Genomic DNA, 17,436 nt, shown 5'->3' with positions numbered 1-17,436 from the left:
CTGTGTCCCCACAGCATGATGCTACCACCCCCATGTTTCGCCGCGGCCCTGGTGGGTTCAGGCTGTTCCTCCGCAGAGAGCATCTCCTCTGAACAGGGTCTCTTCTTTCCTGTTTGCTGGGTCCCCCGACATGACTTCTAACAGTTTTCTAACTACGCGTTTCTCTCCAACTCCTGCAGAGTTGCTGTGGCCGTCTTGGCTACTTCCCTGGCTGAAGCGCTCCACGCCCTGCCTTTCAGTTTAGCTGGCCACACCCTGCTATGTTGTACCATACTCTTGTTTTATGGTTATTGAAGAGCGGATGGAAGCGTGCCTGTGTAAGACATTCAAGCTTGGGATATCGTTTCATCATCTACCAACTTCCTGACCTGACGGCTGGGCTCCTCATTGGCTAACAAACCTCTGAACACCTCTGCTGAGATCATATTAGGCACAGGAGGACAACAATATTTACTAAGCAGACGATTCCTGAAGTTGCATCGTCAAGACCACCGAGTAGAAATGTACATCCCATTTTTCCAATTTTTATTTGTTAAAAAAAAAATAGAAAGCTGAAGGATTTCTTTTCCTCTTCAGATAAACCACAGGCCCAGAATTTAGAAGTGACTGAAAGTTTCTTTTCACAGATTCTTTCTAAAGAAGCCAGTACACTTCCCAAGGCATGTTTTCAATGGATGTGTGTAGACGTAACCAGACCACTGTATAAAACAAGTGACTGCTTCCATGATGCGGATAACCCATGGTGGTGAGAAGGCAAGAACAACCTAAATGATAGTGAAACATATTAATTAGTTATTTCTAATATAAGGTTTTTGTTGCAAAGCACAGAACAGGTTTGGTGCTACTGTGAATAGTTTAGGATTGCGCTGGAGGGCTGTAAGTTTATTTTGGTGCAATGACCAAACGGTGCCAGCAGATGGCACTGTTTCATTAGCTGTGTGGCAGTCCATTAAGAGCCTGATCCCAGTGCTGTGATCAGCGTCACGGCAGCTCACGGTCACGCTTGGATTCAACATATGTTATCATTACGAGGGTGATTTGGTACGCCATAAGAAATTATTTCAACTGTTGGTGTGGTCGCAAAACTAATTTAATATTTGCCTTTACATATATTTAATCTGATGTTTTTAAATAATCGTACTAGTATATACCAATAGTATATTATGTTCTCATTTAAATGATGAAATGGACAACTAATAATGTTAAAATTCAGTCCTGGTCAGTGGTCTCACCCTTCTTACTCAAAGCACAGAATTGGGCCATCCATGCCACTTATGTATTAAGATTTATTGCTGACTTAATCATTATTGACAGCTCGATACTGCTAGGCAAATAATTAGTTGTCTGAGAGGATGTAGGGAAAGAGTAGACCTGAATATGAATGACTTATGAAGGAGAAGTTTATCATAGTTGCAGGACCCGGAGACACGAAAAACACGACATTGTGTATAAAGAAGGACAGAACTACATTAAAACCAATCATAGCCTCAGCCCAAACCAGGATTCATTTAGGACACCAGTCCATCACTCTTTGAGACAATCGCACCCAACTAATTCACTGTTACTGATCAAAATGTAGGGCTATTGAAGCTAAAGTCATTTTAAAGTGTATATTGTGTATATTGCCAGCAAACAAACAGAATTTTTAGTCAAGCTTCCAGAACCGGGCCACAGGCAGCAGGTCTTCACCATTTATCCGGTTCTTTTTCTCGGTGTTCTCCTCATTCTGGCCTGTTTCTCTCTCTTTCTGCTGTCTCTCCCCGTCTGCGCTACATTCATACATCGATCAAAGCAAATTATTATTATTATTATCCAGTGTTATATGATAATGTGAAATTGTCTCTAGTTCTCTCACCTGAACTGTTCTCCTGTCTTTTTTTTTTAAAAAAGGACCCGTGTCCATGGTTGGCAAATAACTAATAAAAAAGTAGATATACATTTTCAAATTAAGCAATACTGGAATTAATAATAGGTTTAACACTAGAATACATTCCAATACCCCTAAAATTGTCAAATGAGATAATTTGCAACAGAGTCAGTGATCCAAAGATGCAGTAAAGTTGTTCTAATTTATTACTAAAATGGGTCTGGACCCACTTTAGGAAAAGACAGGATTTATTTTGACAGAGATACAAGCATTTAAAAGTCATAGGGGGTAGAAGAGGGTTAGAGATATTTATTGGGCTTAGTTCCTCACTGCATGTTTCTCATAAACCAATTCTAATACAGTCAAGTGTGTAATAAAACTCAGCAGCGCCATATTATCACATTCTACCACTAAACACGTTCCTTCATCATGCTGAAATTCACGTCTGTGCTCCCTGCATAACAACATAACATAATATCTAGCAGGGGCCAGAGTTAGCAAGAATTACAAAAACAGTAATAAACTGGGTGGGGACACAGGCGGCGTCATCCTTCATGACAGGTTTGTTTACAGTCAGCGCGTGACGTGACCACTACCAGATAAACGTCTGATCGTCTGCTCTGGCTCCCATGGGGAATGAGCCCATGGGAGCTCGTCCCCAGCTAAAGCGACACAGAAATATTTAGCTGGGGACAAACGGGCGCGGTCAGGCGAAGTATCCCCACAGAAAAACAGCAACGGCCATCATGACCAGCGCGTTGGAGTCCACGGTGTACTTCCACACCGGCTCCTCGCTGATGTCAGGCATCGGCGGCTCTGGGGCCTCGGCCGCTTGGTCATCCTGAGCCTGCAGGTCTGCGCTCAGTCCACAGAATCCACCAATCAGGCCACAGATTCCCGACTTTTTACCGCCATCAGCTTCTACAAGGAAGAAAGACGTTGTGTTTGTAGCCGATTGTTTCTGTCTGACTCGGTGTTGTTTCCTCTCTTGCCCACCTGTGACTGCGTTAGCCTTCTCTACCCTCCTGTCCTTGGCCTTCTTCTGGGCTCCTCTGGCTCTTTCTTCCTGCTCCCAGTCCAGATCCTTCCTCTCCTCCTTAGAGTGCCGAAGGCTGAACACCAGACGATGGAGCTGAAAGAAACAAGAGGCCGTTTTTGTTCCCATCGTTGCACTGTCCGGATGAGACCTCTCCAGGCGTTCTCTGCGGTCTGAGCCGGGCGTTCAAACCTCGCGCTTACATGCTTATCTTCGATGGGCTCCGTGCAGAAGCTGACCAGCAGCACCAGCACCGACGTGCAGCAAAACAGGATGATGGCGAAGTGCAAGTAGTGGACGCCGCACACCAGGAAAGGGCACTGAGAGGGGAAGATGCAGCTGCCCGTTCCAAACCAGAACTCTGGCAACATCCGGCACAGGCCCATGGCCAGACCGCCGACCAGGCCCCAGAAAGCCCCCTGAGGGAGAAAAAAAAAAACCCAGCGTCGTTTGGAGGGTATGACGTGAGATAAACTAATATCAGAGGAAGCCTTCTCACCGTTTCGTTGACCCTCTTGACGAAGACGGCGAGCAGGAAGACGGAGGCAATGGGTGGGGACAGGTAGCATGATACTGACTGGATGTAGTCGAAGAGCTGACCGCTCTGGGCTGCCTGAACAACGGGGATCCAGCAGATGCTGATGGCCACGATGCACAGGACCCACACACTAAAGAGCAGAGGAACCATCAGATGTGGCACACCGGTACTTGGTCATGGAGTGTCTTTCACGTTTTGTGCATCCGTGTGTGTGTGTTCATTATTATGCGCCACACAGTTGCACCCTGTCCCCAAGCCAAGCCTCCGTGGTCCCCTAGAGTTCCAGCTGCATGTCTTTCAGGTATTTCCATCTATCTTCCTGTTAACTCTGATTATCGTCCCTGATGAAGAAAACCATTTCCACGGCAGGAAGCTGCCACCGCCGTGGCTGTGTCTCATTCCGAATACTTCCGTCAGTGCACTGCTGATGTGCACTGACCACTTACTGCCGTAGTGCCCACTTTCGACCATTAGTATTGTTCCAAAAGGAACACTTATGTTGAAACACTTACCGGAAATGATGGGATGACGTGACGAACGCAACACACGTGACCGCGAATTTTTCAGACCGCCAAAAAATATGTGCCGCGTTTTTTTTTTTATAAAAACAACAATCGTTTACATTCACAGCATGTTGAAATTACATCGCCTCCGACGTCAACGCAGGATCCTCCAAATATTGGCTGAACATGAGGTATGTTCGTGTATTTTACAAACACCTATCGAGTACAATGCCTCGTATTACCACCATTACTTACATTTATATGCGGTGTCGCAGCTCCGGCTGTCTCGGCTGAATTGTCCGCCATTATTTTCAAAATTGGAACATCTTCCCGACGTCCCTGGCCCCTCCCTTTCCGCTTTGTAGTCAAGATGGCGTCCGTTTACTGCGAGTAGGGTCCGTCGTTACACACTGCGTTTTGTGCCCGTTTTTAGGGGGTCATCCGGGTACCTTCAGTGCACTGACTTTTTGTGTTATCTACACTATATACTTAAAACTAAGTGTTCGAAGTGTAGAAGTAGGCGGAATGAGACACAGCCCGTGTTTCATCCTAGTTTGATCAGCGACGTTTACAGTGTTTGTGCCACAAAATGGGCTTCTTTTTTTTTTTACAGGCCAAAAAAACTTCCATTGTGGTCCCATCACTGAGAGCCGGGCATTGTTTGTTGCTTAAAGCTCAATCATATGAACTCTCCCAAAATAAATTGAGTTTTGTGTTGTGTGTGGAAAACGTACAGACGTGTGACAGCTTCGCAAGGCTCTGGAACTGGTGCGTCCACAGAGATCCTTTTAGCAGTCAGGCAGACCGGCTGTGTTGCTTTTTTTCCATTTTGGCACAAAAAAACAACAAACCCTTAAATGTGGCCGTCCGTTTTATGGTCCGCTTACCGGCCCACCACGATGAGCTCCCGTTCGGTGGCCTGCGGTCTGATGCGGGTCCAGATGTCCATGGTGAACAGGGTGCTGCTGCTGTTGAAGATGGACGCCAAAGACGACATGAGAGCAGCGAGCATCACAGCCAGCATCAGGCCTCGCAGACCTGGACAAAGGTAGACGGTCAGGGTGAGCAGCTCCCATCAGATGTTTACACACACACTCATCACCGGCAGGGTCCACAAAACTATTTCTCTATGCAAATATAAGTCTAAACTCTTAATAAACTGAGAATCGCTGCTGTGATTCCAGCCTGAAAGAATACGAGCTAAAAAAGCACCATCACAAGCCCAGAACAAGTGTGCCATTCTGGCAGAAGATGGGTGTATGTAAACTTCTGAGCCCAGCTGCGTTTGTCCTTACCGTTGGGCATGACTGTGACCACCAGCTTAGGGTAAGCTATGTTGGAGCAGCCCACTTCGGTCCCGCAAACCTTCTTACAGATCTCTGGGACCACACAGCCAACCTCGTCTACAGATAGAGAGAGAAAATAAAGGCGTTTACACAGATTTCCTGTACAGTTTCACGTCTACGGCCAGTCAGCGGTGATCCCGGTCGGTCAAAAACTGGCCTTGAAAAGTGGCTCATCAGAATGATAGCGCTGGATTTCATAGATCTCTCTGATTTAAAACATTTTCAGGGGTGGGGGCGCTTACCTGGGTAGAGGATCCTGCTGATCATGCCGGGGAACACCATGAGGAACATGGGAAGCAGCTTGAGGTAGCCACACACGATGCAGCCGGCCTTCACGTGGGTCAGGCTGCGAGCTGCAAGGCATCGCTGCACAATCACCTGCAGACGGGCACGGACAAACACACCTATGACCAGCCTGGAGTCAGCCTATGACTGAACCTGTAAAGGTTTCTGGAATGCAGTGGTTCGGTGTGTGGGACCGCAGTGCGTCCAGTGCCTCGCAGCCCCGAACCTCAACTTGAGGAAGACAAAGGATCCAGGAGTTCCACAATGTATTCGAGAAATAAAAACTCGTTAGACTCAGTGGTGCACAGGAGTTTTCATAATTGGGAATTTTAATCTGGACTTTGACTGGACCATTTATCTAAAGCATTTGATTCCAGCTCCATGTGCTGGATGGTGAACCTCCCCACAGAGCTTTGGAGCCTCAGCCTGGTTGCCCTTTGTGTAGCTCTACCCATGTTCCCATCCCATCCGACCATCTTCCCTGTCCCCAATGAAGAAAACCATCACATCTCTCTAGCTACCTGGATTTAAATTTCTGCTGTGAGAGCAATCCTTCACAAGTGGAAATCTTTCATGACTGTCTACGGTCATACCTGGAGTCAGCTGGACTGGCAAACACCTGCCGGTTCCTTCAGAAAACACGGCCTGGGGACATGGCTTCAAACTGCAAACCTACATCTGAGCAAAACACAAGACCTGTGGGAATGCGTCTTTAAACAAGGGGTTCCCAAAGTGTTGGTCGCGAGAGGATTTGATGCTGATGTGCTCAAAGATTTAGTATTTGCTTATTTGTGAAACCGATGTCAAAGAATAACATCACAAGATGCTCCACGCTCCTCATGTTAACGCAGGAGGAAGGCTGCACTTTTTTGTAAGAGTTCTTACAAAGTATCACTTTATTCTCGTGATCCTCCCCCCTAGAAAATATGGAAAAAAATCCCACTCACCAGCCCGTCTCTGGCGCTGTTATTTTAAGGGTCGCAGGGGAACTGCTGTTCTGACGGAGCGCACAGCTCTACCTGTGCAGACAACCCAACACGACAGCGGACCGAACCTCCCATGTGAGAATGGCATGACGGGGGACAGCAGATGCTTCAGGCTTGTTTGCTGCCACAGTTTTCAGGGGTTGAACAATTTTAAGACCTGTTGAGGATCAGATCCCTTTGGGCCCCCTGGGCCATAAGACCTTAGACCTGGAAGAGGATGTATTCGTTTCCACATGACCGACTACCTCTCAGCAACAGTTCCTGGACATAATACACGTCAGTGCCCTTTGCCCTAATCTTAAATCCTGCAGATGTTTAACCACAGAAAATGCTGCAGTGTAGACGAGCCCTCAGGATGTCGTTATCGCCCGTCCCCTCCACCGCAACCCAACTGTGTCACCATGCCGCCTCGGATCCGTGCTTAAAAGCTAAATAGACAGGACATTCATGCATTTGTGGAAACTATGAAGTCTTTGTCATGCACACTTTTTATTCACACATCTCAGCAGCGAGGTTGTAAGAAGCTGGCCGGCTCAGCCGTGGAAAGATCTCCCCTCCACCGCCGGGTCGCTCACCTGATCAGAGCACCAGTACCAGATGCCCCCTATTGTCATCCCAAACAGCACGCCGGGCCAAGGGAGGTCCCCCGTGGTCGGGTCCCTCAGCATGCTGAAGGCGTCCTGCCTGGGGGTGTAGCACTGGGGGGAGATGTTGTAGCGCTGGGCGTCCAGGGAGGAGAAGTTACTCGGCACGGCAGAGCTGTACTTGGCGATCAGCGCGCTGTAGCCGCCGATTTCAGCGAAGGCTGAAGGTGACAGGCGCAAAACCACAGAGAAGCCATCTTAGTGTCAGTGTGACGGTCCAGCTGCGCACCCTCAGTGGTTCTGTTTCTGCTGTTTCTATGATAGGACGTATCTTCTACCCTACTAACAGTGCACCTTCTTATTTACAGAAACCAGGAAGAGCATGACGGTTTAGCTGTTCTTTCCCTCATCCAATGAATACGTGAGTTTACAGCCCCTGGTTAAACTCTTTCCTGGTTTCCTTGCTGCTGATAGATCCAGACAAAGGCCTTGATGGCCTGAAAACACAAACTGCGTGGTTTGAAAACCAGAAAATAAAATTTAATTGAGACCCCGGACGGTTTTTACTTACAGAAGCCGGTAAGGACGAAGGCCCCGGCGATGATGACAAACGTCTGAAAAGTGTCCGTGTACATCAGAGCTGCAAGGCCCCCTGGGAACCATACACAAGGAAAGTCACGAGGAGAGACTAGAAGGTGGACGGGCTGGAGCAGCTTGTTCTCACACGGTTGAAGATGTGCAAGAAGCACGTGCAACAGGCCTACTCACAGTTCTTATTCTGCATGAAATGTGTGAAAAAGCATCATTTACAAGTTTTATATCAGTGACACAATCTCACACTGAAACATTTACAAAGATCCAACCCTTAAATTGAACCAAAGAATTATTATATTTTTAAATCACAGATGTCAACTGGAGGTGTGTGTGAAGCACATTTATCTAGCCACCAAAGCTGGTCGTTAGAGAATCGCAGCAAACAGCAGCATCTCCACAACGACCATTAAACGGCATGGAGCGGGGGATCTGTGTTGCTCTGGGCCCGTTTCTCCTCCAGAACCTGGGAAAGGCTTCAGGAACCAACTATAACACCGGGATCTAAATAAAAACCTTGTAAGGAAGTAAAAGTAGTAACTAAACTTTATTCATACGGCCCCTTTTGGGATATAAAAATCACAAAGTTCTTCACAAAAGACCAGAACAACAGCTAAACAGACGAAAATGCACAAAAAACCCCAAGAGAAATTAATGAAGGGCTGATTTAAAGATGCATTTTTAACTGGCTTTTAAAAGAGACCATAGAGTCTGCCAAGCTAACGCCCAGAGGAAGAGCGTTCCAGAGTCTGGGGGCCACAGAACAGAAAGCTTGGTCCTCTTTTGTTTTCAGCTTAGTATGGGGCACCATCAGCGGGGCCTCAGGGACCCGCCAGGGGCACGTGGGTCTGCAAGCCTGTGGGTTGGCAGACTGAAAATCTGAAGAGAACAATACCATACCATACCAATTTTATTTATAAAGCACTTTAAACACCAGCAGGAGCAAAGTGCTGTACCCAGTCATTAAATACAAATGATCACTCATAACACAATAAGCAAAATACTATATAAAAGTAGTAATAAAAAGGAAAGTAAAACACAATAAAACAAAGTCAACGTCTCAGATTGTGTTAAAAGCCAAGGGAAATAGATGGGTCTTAAGACGGGATTCAATGACCCACGGCTGGGGAAACGACTCAGAAAGGGTTCACTCGATATAAAGTCAAGGTTTCCCCTGGAACTCTGCCCTTCAGTCCCAGGCTCTCTGGGCTTAGGGGAAGACCACGGACTCTGGATCAGTGGTTCCCCACCTCTTACACTGGGAGCCTCCCCTTCAAATGACGTGCCCCCCACCACCATCACAAATACACACCTGAGTGAATCAGTTCTTTCTTTGTACCGTACAAAGACAGAAAGTCGTTCTTTCTTTGTACTGTACAAAGAAAGAACGACTTTCTGTCTTTGTACGGTACTGGCAAAGAAGGTACTGTAAGACTGGCTCTGTGTAATCCTGGTGAAACAGACCTAATTTCTTCATGAATGGTGTTGCGACGCCACACCGAATGACACACACACACACACACACACACACACACACACACACACACACACACACACACACACACCAGGCCTTTTCATTATTTGTTGTACACCGGTTCGTCAATCAAGCTGCCCGTTGATTTCATCCTGAAGCGGGACGAAGACGTTCTTTCTTAGCAGGTTTTTTGGTCACTTTAATTCACGTTGAAAGGTTTGATTTTTCTAGTGTTTAGTCTGAAATAACGTTGAAGCGCGGAAAAAAACAAACAAGATTTTAAGATGTTTTGCCCTTCTCTGCTGGGGGCAGTGATAAGTATAGCGGGGACTGAAACTGTGACCATGCTAAGGCCAATGGGGTCAGCTAAAAATATCCTGCAGGCTGTGCTCAGCACTTCATGTGAGAAAGACCTTTGGGCAGCACACACACACACACACATACCCGTGACGGTGTACAAGGCCGTGATCAACAGCAGGGCAATGACCGCCACGTAGATGTTCCAGCCTAAGGCCTGCTGGATGAACACGGCTCCAGAGAACATGTCCACCTGACGGAAGGGAAGGAAGGGATCAGAACGAAGGACGCAAACAGGCGGCCTGAAGTTTTACAGAGCGGGCGGCGGGACTCACTGAGATCTTGGTGAAGATGTACAGGAACAGCGAGATGACGGACAGGTAGAGGCTGATCCTGGTCCCGCCGAAGCGCTTCTTCAGGTACTGCGGCATCGTGATCACCTGCAAAAAACGCAGCGACGGTGAGCGACGGGCTGGTTTGTCACACGGCGCGGGAAAAGAGTGCGCGGCCCGGCCCTCTTACCCCGGCTGTGAGGTAGACGGGTACGAAGAGCCAGCCCAGGAGCAGCACGATGAACAGGGCCTGAGACGTGAAAAGCAGCAGCACAAAGTCACGTGGCACACACCGTCTCTAACTCACCCACGCAAACTCCAACGTGGCTAATTTTTTGGGATCAAAACTAAGGAGTGCATCGTTAAACGAGAAAAGGATTCATGGTTCCTAACATGTTCTTTAAACAAAAACCCTGTCCGTGCTGAAAAACATATCCCTGGGCCAGCATGACGCCGCCACCACCGTGTCTCACCATGGGAATGCTCACACCGCATGCTACAATTTTTACTTAACAATTTTGTGCCATTTGGTGTTGGTCGATCACACGGGAGCGCCATCCGATAGATTACTTCAGAGCACTTTATTGGTTGTACTGTGAGAAATGGTGAAAAGGTTCTGTGACGTGCCGGATCGGCACGTTTTGGAGCGCTGCTGCTTACGTTCCACTCGAAGCCTCCCACGGCGATGCCCCCCGCCGCCCCGGTCCCTGCCAGGCCCACGAAGTGACCGCTCCCGATGTTGCTGGCAAACAGGGAGGGCCCAACCTGAGAGAAGAACACTCAGTGCTGTGAGGGGATTTAGAGCAATACAGGAGTTTCAATAGAAAATAAATCAAGGTAGGAACACGCACCTTTCTTTTAGACTCTTTGCTCGGCTAATTGATAAAAATAAAAACTGTTTAAAAATATTCTCCAGATAATTTTGTGTTCTTCAACAGTCCAGAATACTACAGGGAGAGTGGAGGTCTGGCCTTAGCAATGTTAAATCTGAAAAGTGTGGCTTGCATTTCCACCTCCAACTGCCCCTTTCACTCTGCCACCCCTAAATAAATGCTATGGCAAAGGTAGAAACTGATTTATGAATCTGCCCTTTAAAGCATGTATCATGTAAGTCAAACAGATAAAAACTATAAACCGGTTGCACAGCTTGGTAGAAACGTCGTAGGAAAGAGCATTTCCTCAAGTAACCCTGAGGTGAAAAGAAAACCGTCCGGTCTTCGTTTTGCTCAACAAAGCCCGTCATCTTACACTATAATCACTCCTCAGCACCTCTGCGATGAGGGGCATTATTATATATTTTTAAACAAACTATAAAACATTTCTTTAGAGGTTCTGTTGCCCTCTAAACTCACCGACCACCAAGCCATGGAGCGTCCGGCCAGGAAGTATCCCCCCACGGTCCCACGGTTGGTCCGAAGCATGGACTGGAGCACACAGGGAGTGTTAAAGAGTTTTCCTGCTCCGTAGCCTGATGGACTGCCACAAAGTGTGAAGGACTCACCCAGACGCCAACGGCGATGACCATGAGGAAGTATCCGACGATGACGGCGATGTCTGCCGGATTGTTGATGGAGACTTCTTCGGACGGGGGCTCCTCCATCTCTGCTCTTCGGTCAAACCTGAAACTTTCTGCCGTTCTCACAGCAACCGCAGCTTCCCGGGAAGCCTGGCGCCTCTCATGCACGCCTCCATGCGGGCGCAATGGTAAGGCTGGGCGGGACAGTTCAGCTTGGTCAGCTTGGACCGAGAACTTTGGTCACATGTGGTAATATGCAGAATCAGCTGTTTATTTATTAGAGTAATTATTAACACCAAACCATGAAAAACACCGCCCGTGTTGTTCTGGGTACTTTTTATAGAGGATCAGGTTTTTTTGCTTTGACAACCGACAAAGACTAAATTGCCTCAATTTCTGTTTCTATTTCTGCTTCTTATCATCCAATGATTCTGTTTTTTGAAAAAACTCACAAACAGGCAACATCCTCGACCGGTCCTTTACCCAAGCGTCCTCCAAACTTTTCGTTTCATTAAGGTCAAGGAGGGCAGCTTCTTTTTTAACGTGCCCCACGGAGTGCGTGTGTTGGGTTGACCAGCTTCAGTACGGAGAACATGCGGTGCTGGAGAAAAGTTTGCATACCTTCACTACAGACCACGGGTGTCGTATTCGTTTTGTGCTTTTTTTGAATTGTGTGAATGTTTTTGCCCCCTTACATGCCGTCTCTCTTCTTGCTCTTTTGTTCCATTTTAATGTTTCAAATGGTCAAAAATGTTCAGCATCAGACACTAAAGGTAAGCCTAGTAAACACAAAACGCTTGTGGCTGACACAAAAAGGTTGTCCTAAACGGCTTTCCCTTGGTGAATGAGTGACTAAATGCGATCTTCCTCATTTTGGTTTAAATTCTATTAGTTACATTTAGGCCTGAACACCGTCTGACCTGCAGAATCAAGCAGAACCTGCATGAACAACATGACAAAGGATAAAGGATTACAATGTGGGTAGTGCTGTTGCCTTGCAGTAAGAAGGTTCTGGATTCAAGTCCTACCCTGGGACTTTCTGCATGGAGTTTGCATGTTCTCCCTGTGCATGCGTGGTTTCTCTCCGGGTACTCCGGCTTCCTCCCATAGTCCCAAAAAAAAAAAAAAAAAACATGCCTTAGGTTAATTGGCCTCTCTAAATTCTCCTTAGGTGTCCTGAGCCCCCTGCTGTTCACCCTGATGACACACGACTGCGTCCCCAGGTTCACCACCAATCACATCGTGAAGTTTGCGGACGACACAACGGTGGTGGGCCTGATCAGAGACGACAACGACCAGGACTACAGAGAGGAGGTGGAGCAGCTGGTGGGCTGGTGCAGAGACAACAGCCTGATCCTGAACGTGGAGAAGACGAAGGAGATCATCGTCGACTTCAGGAAGAACCGGCCTCACCATGCTCCACTGCTCATCAACAGCTCAGCTGTGGAGGTGGTCAGCAGCACCAAGTTCCTGGGGGTGCACATCACGGACAACCTCACCTGGACTATGAACACCATGTCACTGGTGAAGAGGGCACAGAAGCGACTGTACTTTCTCCGGAGGATGAGGAGAGCCCGCCTGCCCCCGCCCATCCTCACGACTTTCTACAGAAGCACCATAGAGAGTATTCTGACCAGCTGTCTCTCTGTGTGGTGTGGAGGCTGCAGTGCCTCCGACTGGAAGAACGTGAGGAGAGTGGTGAGGACAGCAGAAGGGATCATCGGGGCTCCTCTTCCCTCCATTAAAGACATTTCATCGCAGCGCTGTGTGTCTCGAGCCCGTAACATCATTAGGGACCCCTCACACCCCCATCATAGACTATTCTCCCTGCTGCCCTCTGGAAAGAGGTTCCGCAGCATCCGTTGCAGGTCCACCAGGTTCTGCAAAAGCTTTTTCCCTGCTGCCATCAGACTGTTGAACTGCTGAAGTATAAAAACGGACTGTGTACCACACTCGACCCGCTAATTTGCACATTTGTATGTATCCTTCAATATCGCTGCTGCACTTTTTCCGGAAACGTACTGCAAAACTGTTTACAATGCAACTGCCTATTGTTAAATCACTGCTGCACCTTACTGCATAATTGTTTACATTGCTACATTGTTTTTACATTTCAATCTGCCTACTGCTCACTGCTGCACTTTATCCGAAAGTTAATTGAAAGTTATCCTGTATTCGACTGAGATTTACCACTGCATTTTTCTTATCCTGTACTGTAAATTCACTGCAAGGTATCCTGTAGAGTTACTGCAATCTTTCTGAGCTGTATGAAAAAACGAAATTTCGTTCTGTATGCACTCTGTGCTACAAAATGACAATAAAGAAAGTCTAAGTCTAAGTCTAAGTCTAAGTCTATTGTGTGTGAGAATGGTTGTTCTGTTTGTCTCTGTGTTGCCCTGCGATAGACTGGTGACCTGTCCAGGGTGTACCCCGCCTCTCATCCATTGACAGCTGGAGATAGGCACCAGCACCCCTCGTGACACCACAGGGGATAGACGTATTAGATAATGGATGGATGGAACATTCAAGCTCACCAGAGTCAACAGTGAGCCGAAGCACACTAGCAGGTCCACCGCTGAACGACTAAAAAAAGGATAAAATTAATAAAAGCTTTTGGAGTGGCTGAGTCAAAATTCCCCAAAAAGCACCATTTGAGGTGCAGGGCATGTTTGAAATCCCTGCAAAGTGGCTGAATTAAAGCAATTGTGTGCTGAAGAGTGGGTTTCAATTCGTCCACAGCGATAGAAGACTAGCCATCAGGTTTAAACGATGCTCGACTGCAGTCGTCATCGCCAAGGCTGGCATGTCAGCTTATTGGCTTCAGGGTAGTTTCTCCACACAGAGCCACGTTGCTTTGGAGAGATTCTCTTTCTTAAACGAAATCAGCATTTGCTAACTTTTTTTGTTTACCTCTTTGCATACTTATGAACATGCATTTGATGAAGGGGGATGAACAAGCTCCTGGCATAGTTTTGGTTCGCTGTTCCAAAGCTTTTCTCGGTTGGTTTCCTGCAACGACTTCGAGGCACAATCCAATCTATTAAGCATGGTGGTGGCAGCATTGTGCCCGGGCAGATTTTTTTTCTACCTGAGATACGGCACAAAAAGTACAGAAAAAAAAAAGAGACTTAAGCCATTTTTTTTTATTTCACTCGGTTCAAGAGCTAGTTAGGTTTTCTCACCAGGAGAATGATCCGAAACACACATCCAGACTGCATCTGGAATGGAGAGAACCGGCTAACTTTCTGGAACGGTTCTGTCCTCAACCCTGTAGGAAATCTGTGGACTACGTTTAAAACCCACACTGACGTCTGGGGAGCAGCCCAGTTACATTAACTCTACTAATTCTGACAAGAAGAGGCCAGTTGGGCTGGAGGCTTGTTGATGGGCACGACAAACAGAAAGATGGAGTTCACTTGGGGGATGTCTAAATAAATATTGGTGCAGGTGTTTGTTCATTTGTGACCGTGTGTGTCATTCTATGAACCGTTCAAAGGGATCATTAAAGCCCCCTAATTAAAGAACCCGACCAAAAAAAAATGTAAAATGTTACTATTGCTTCATCTTCTTCACCCGGTTTGTTCAGGAACTCCGACAGGAACCAATCTGTGATTGTTCATTTTTTCCCTGAACTAATGGTGGAGCCAGGAGCGCTGAAAGCAAGAAAGAGGTCTCAGGACACAACTAACACCTTCTTCAGACAACAACTTAGTTATGTACATTTATCAGACTGAACACAGTCCTGTGTATTAATTAAACCCAAATAAAAAACCCGTCTGGGTTTTATTCTGGCTGCCAGGTTAATCATTGCTTTTGAGCTGGGAAATTCCACTGCTGTGTACTGGAGGGAGTTTCACGCGTGTAAAGATGGCAGGGTGTTGGGACAGCAGAGCCCCGGTAGTCCTGTGGCTGAACATGACATCACGTTCAGCCACAGAGCCATCATGTTCTGTGGCTGAACATGACGGCTCTTCTGACTCTCAGGATGAAGACGCAGGTGTAGCAGAGCCAGGAACACCGGCGGGCTCCAGATCAGCTACAGGAAAAGCTTTTCCCTGACGCTGCTCACCACTGGAACTGAGCAGGGGAGTTCCCGGTAACACCTTCAGCGCTGAATTAGCAAGATCTTACCTCCTTTTTAGGTGAGAACACAGATTCTCAGGAAGGCCCAACATGTTCCTGAAATATTACACAAATTTGGGACCATTTTTTTAAAATCCTGACTGAATTTACTGATCAGCTAAAGATATAAAACTCTCAACGGATCAAACCTCTCACTGCTCGTTCCCCTATGACAGCAGGGTCCGATGGTATAGACTGACCACACCCCGGCACGCTGCTGTCTTCACCTAATGTAACTGGTTGGTGGTGCTGGGGCGATTTTTATAGAGGGTGTTTGTGTTTGCATCCATTTCCTATATCCAACCCCCAGACTGCAGATGCAGACTGCAGACCCGTTTCTGATGGATCCCTGATCCCTATGTTCATTTCAAAGCAGACGGAAAGTCACGGTACTCTCAGTTGCACATTTTATATTATTTAATTTCCTTCAACATTTTTGGGCGTGACGGTCAAAGTGTTTGTTTGATCAATGTGTGCTTCTGTGCTTGTTTGTCTCTCTTGTTGTGTCGAGGCAGATGACCGTTCTCACTGAGCCCGGTTATGCTGGAGGTTTTCCTTCCTGTTAATGGGGAGTTTTTCTTCCCACTGTCGCTTCATGCATGCTCAGTATGAGGGATTGCTGCAAAGCCATGGACAATGTAGACGACTCTCCCTGTGGCTCTACGCTTCTCCAGGAGTGAATGCTGCTTGTCAGGACTTTGATGCAATCAATTGGTTCCCTTATATAGGACATTTTTGACCAATCTGTGTAATCTGATTGAATTTGTAAAGTGCCTTGAGATGACATGTTTCATGAACTGGCGCTATATAAATAAAACTGAATTGAATTGTTTCTTGTTTTCTGTAAAAGCAGTTGGGACAAAATAAAATCTTGCTCTAGGAATGAATTCTGACTGATACCCTCAGATGTGGGAGAAGACGAGGGATCCATTCTACGGAGCGACATTTCTCAATAAGAACCAGGGCTTCGCCAAAGAAACTCCCCCTCCCTGACCGTTTCACATTCCAGCCACCGAGTTCACCAGGTTTTCTTGGGACCTGGAGACACACAGACATTACGAAGCAAACCATCTCTTTCCTGTAACTACAGGTGCAAGCCCATCTGGAAGCTGAACCTTTTGCTCGTTCTTCTTTGCCACTTAGCTCAGACTCAGCCTGGATGGAGACCATCGATACATCGATGTTTGGACTTTGACTGGGTCCGTCTAACACATGAAGATGTATCGACTGAAGCCCTGCCGTTGTATCTCTCTAAGTTCAAGGTCGGTGTCCTGCTGGAAGGTGAACATCTGCCCCGGTCCCAGGTCTTTCTTCCAGGACTAACCCAGCATTTAGCTCCTTCCACCCTGACCAACTTCATTGTCCCCAGAATGAGATGCAGCAACCGCCGTGTTTTGGGGGTGATGTTCTGTAGTGATCTGCCTCGTTTGGCGTTGTGCCTGAAGGCCATATCGTTCGGATGGGGCCAAGCTCGGATAAGGAGTTCGTAAGGCCGCTCTTCCATTAAGGTGAGATTTGCAGAGTGCCTGGCTAATAGCCCAGTAATAGGTGCATTTTATTAAGGGAAATCAGAATAAAGGGTTTGAATTCAAAGGCACAATCTGACATTTTCTGTGTAAAAACATGTTGAAAGCCATGTTTCGTTTCCCCTAAGCTCCGGTATAAACCATGCTGTTCTAGGGTGGGCTTACTTCCCTAAACCCCTGTGGCCTCTGTGCAAAGTGTCGCCTTTGAGCAACTCTCTAGCTAGTGAATGCTGAACTTCAAAGGACGCTACTGTCCCCGATTACCCTACATGCTAAGCTCCTTACAGACCCAGACGCAGCCCGAGAGCCACCAGTAGAGAGCGCTGTTCTGCATCACAGCCACAGTGTGACCGGCCTGCAGCTCTGGCTTGAACCGAGGGCCGTCGTGCTCGCCGTCCTGCTCAGCCACAAGAAAAAACAGGCGTTTCAGAAA

The 17,436-nt window shown here is 47.2% G+C and overlaps 1 protein-coding gene across 1 annotated transcript; it reads right to left on the bottom strand.

The window, feature by feature from the left end:
• Positions 1 to 2,042: 2,042 nt before the first annotated feature.
• Positions 2,043 to 11,991, bottom strand: LOC118566668 (sodium/glucose cotransporter 2-like). Its single transcript, XM_036149568.1, has 15 exons — positions 11,341 to 11,991; positions 11,192 to 11,263; positions 10,500 to 10,604; positions 10,030 to 10,089; positions 9,843 to 9,947; positions 9,655 to 9,760; positions 7,717 to 7,797; positions 7,137 to 7,366; positions 5,533 to 5,668; positions 5,240 to 5,347; positions 4,832 to 4,982; positions 3,403 to 3,571; positions 3,107 to 3,322; positions 2,864 to 2,999; positions 2,043 to 2,788 (listed from the first exon to the last, which is right to left on the bottom strand). The coding sequence occupies exons 1-15, from the start codon at positions 11,437 to 11,439 to the stop codon at positions 2,574 to 2,576; spliced, it is 1,989 nt and encodes a 662-aa protein (XP_036005461.1). The 5' UTR covers positions 11,440 to 11,991; the 3' UTR covers positions 2,043 to 2,573.
• Positions 11,992 to 17,436: the final 5,445 nt, after the last annotated feature.

This window comes from Fundulus heteroclitus, chromosome 18 (assembly GCF_011125445.2).
Source record: "Fundulus heteroclitus isolate FHET01 chromosome 18, MU-UCD_Fhet_4.1, whole genome shotgun sequence".
Lineage (NCBI taxonomy): Eukaryota > Metazoa > Chordata > Actinopteri > Cyprinodontiformes > Fundulidae > Fundulus > Fundulus heteroclitus.
The sequence above is the reverse complement of the archived record's forward strand: the minus strand, read 5'-3'. Positions and strand labels throughout refer to the sequence as shown.

What these genes read in the sequence shown, in the direction of transcription:
- LOC118566668 (XM_036149568.1), bottom strand. Translation starts at nt 11,439, where the DNA reads ATGGAGGAGCCCCCGTCCGAAGAAGTCTCCATCAACAATCCGGCAGAC. An exon ending in GGCCTTGTACACCGTCACGG is followed by an intron (nt 7,798 to 9,654) that starts GTATGTGTGTGT and finishes TATGGTTCCCAG; the next exon opens with GGGGCCTTGCAGCTCTGATG. An exon ending in GGTCACAGTCATGCCCAACG is followed by an intron (nt 4,983 to 5,239) that starts GTAAGGACAAAC and finishes ACCTTTGTCCAG; the next exon opens with GTCTGCGAGGCCTGATGCTG.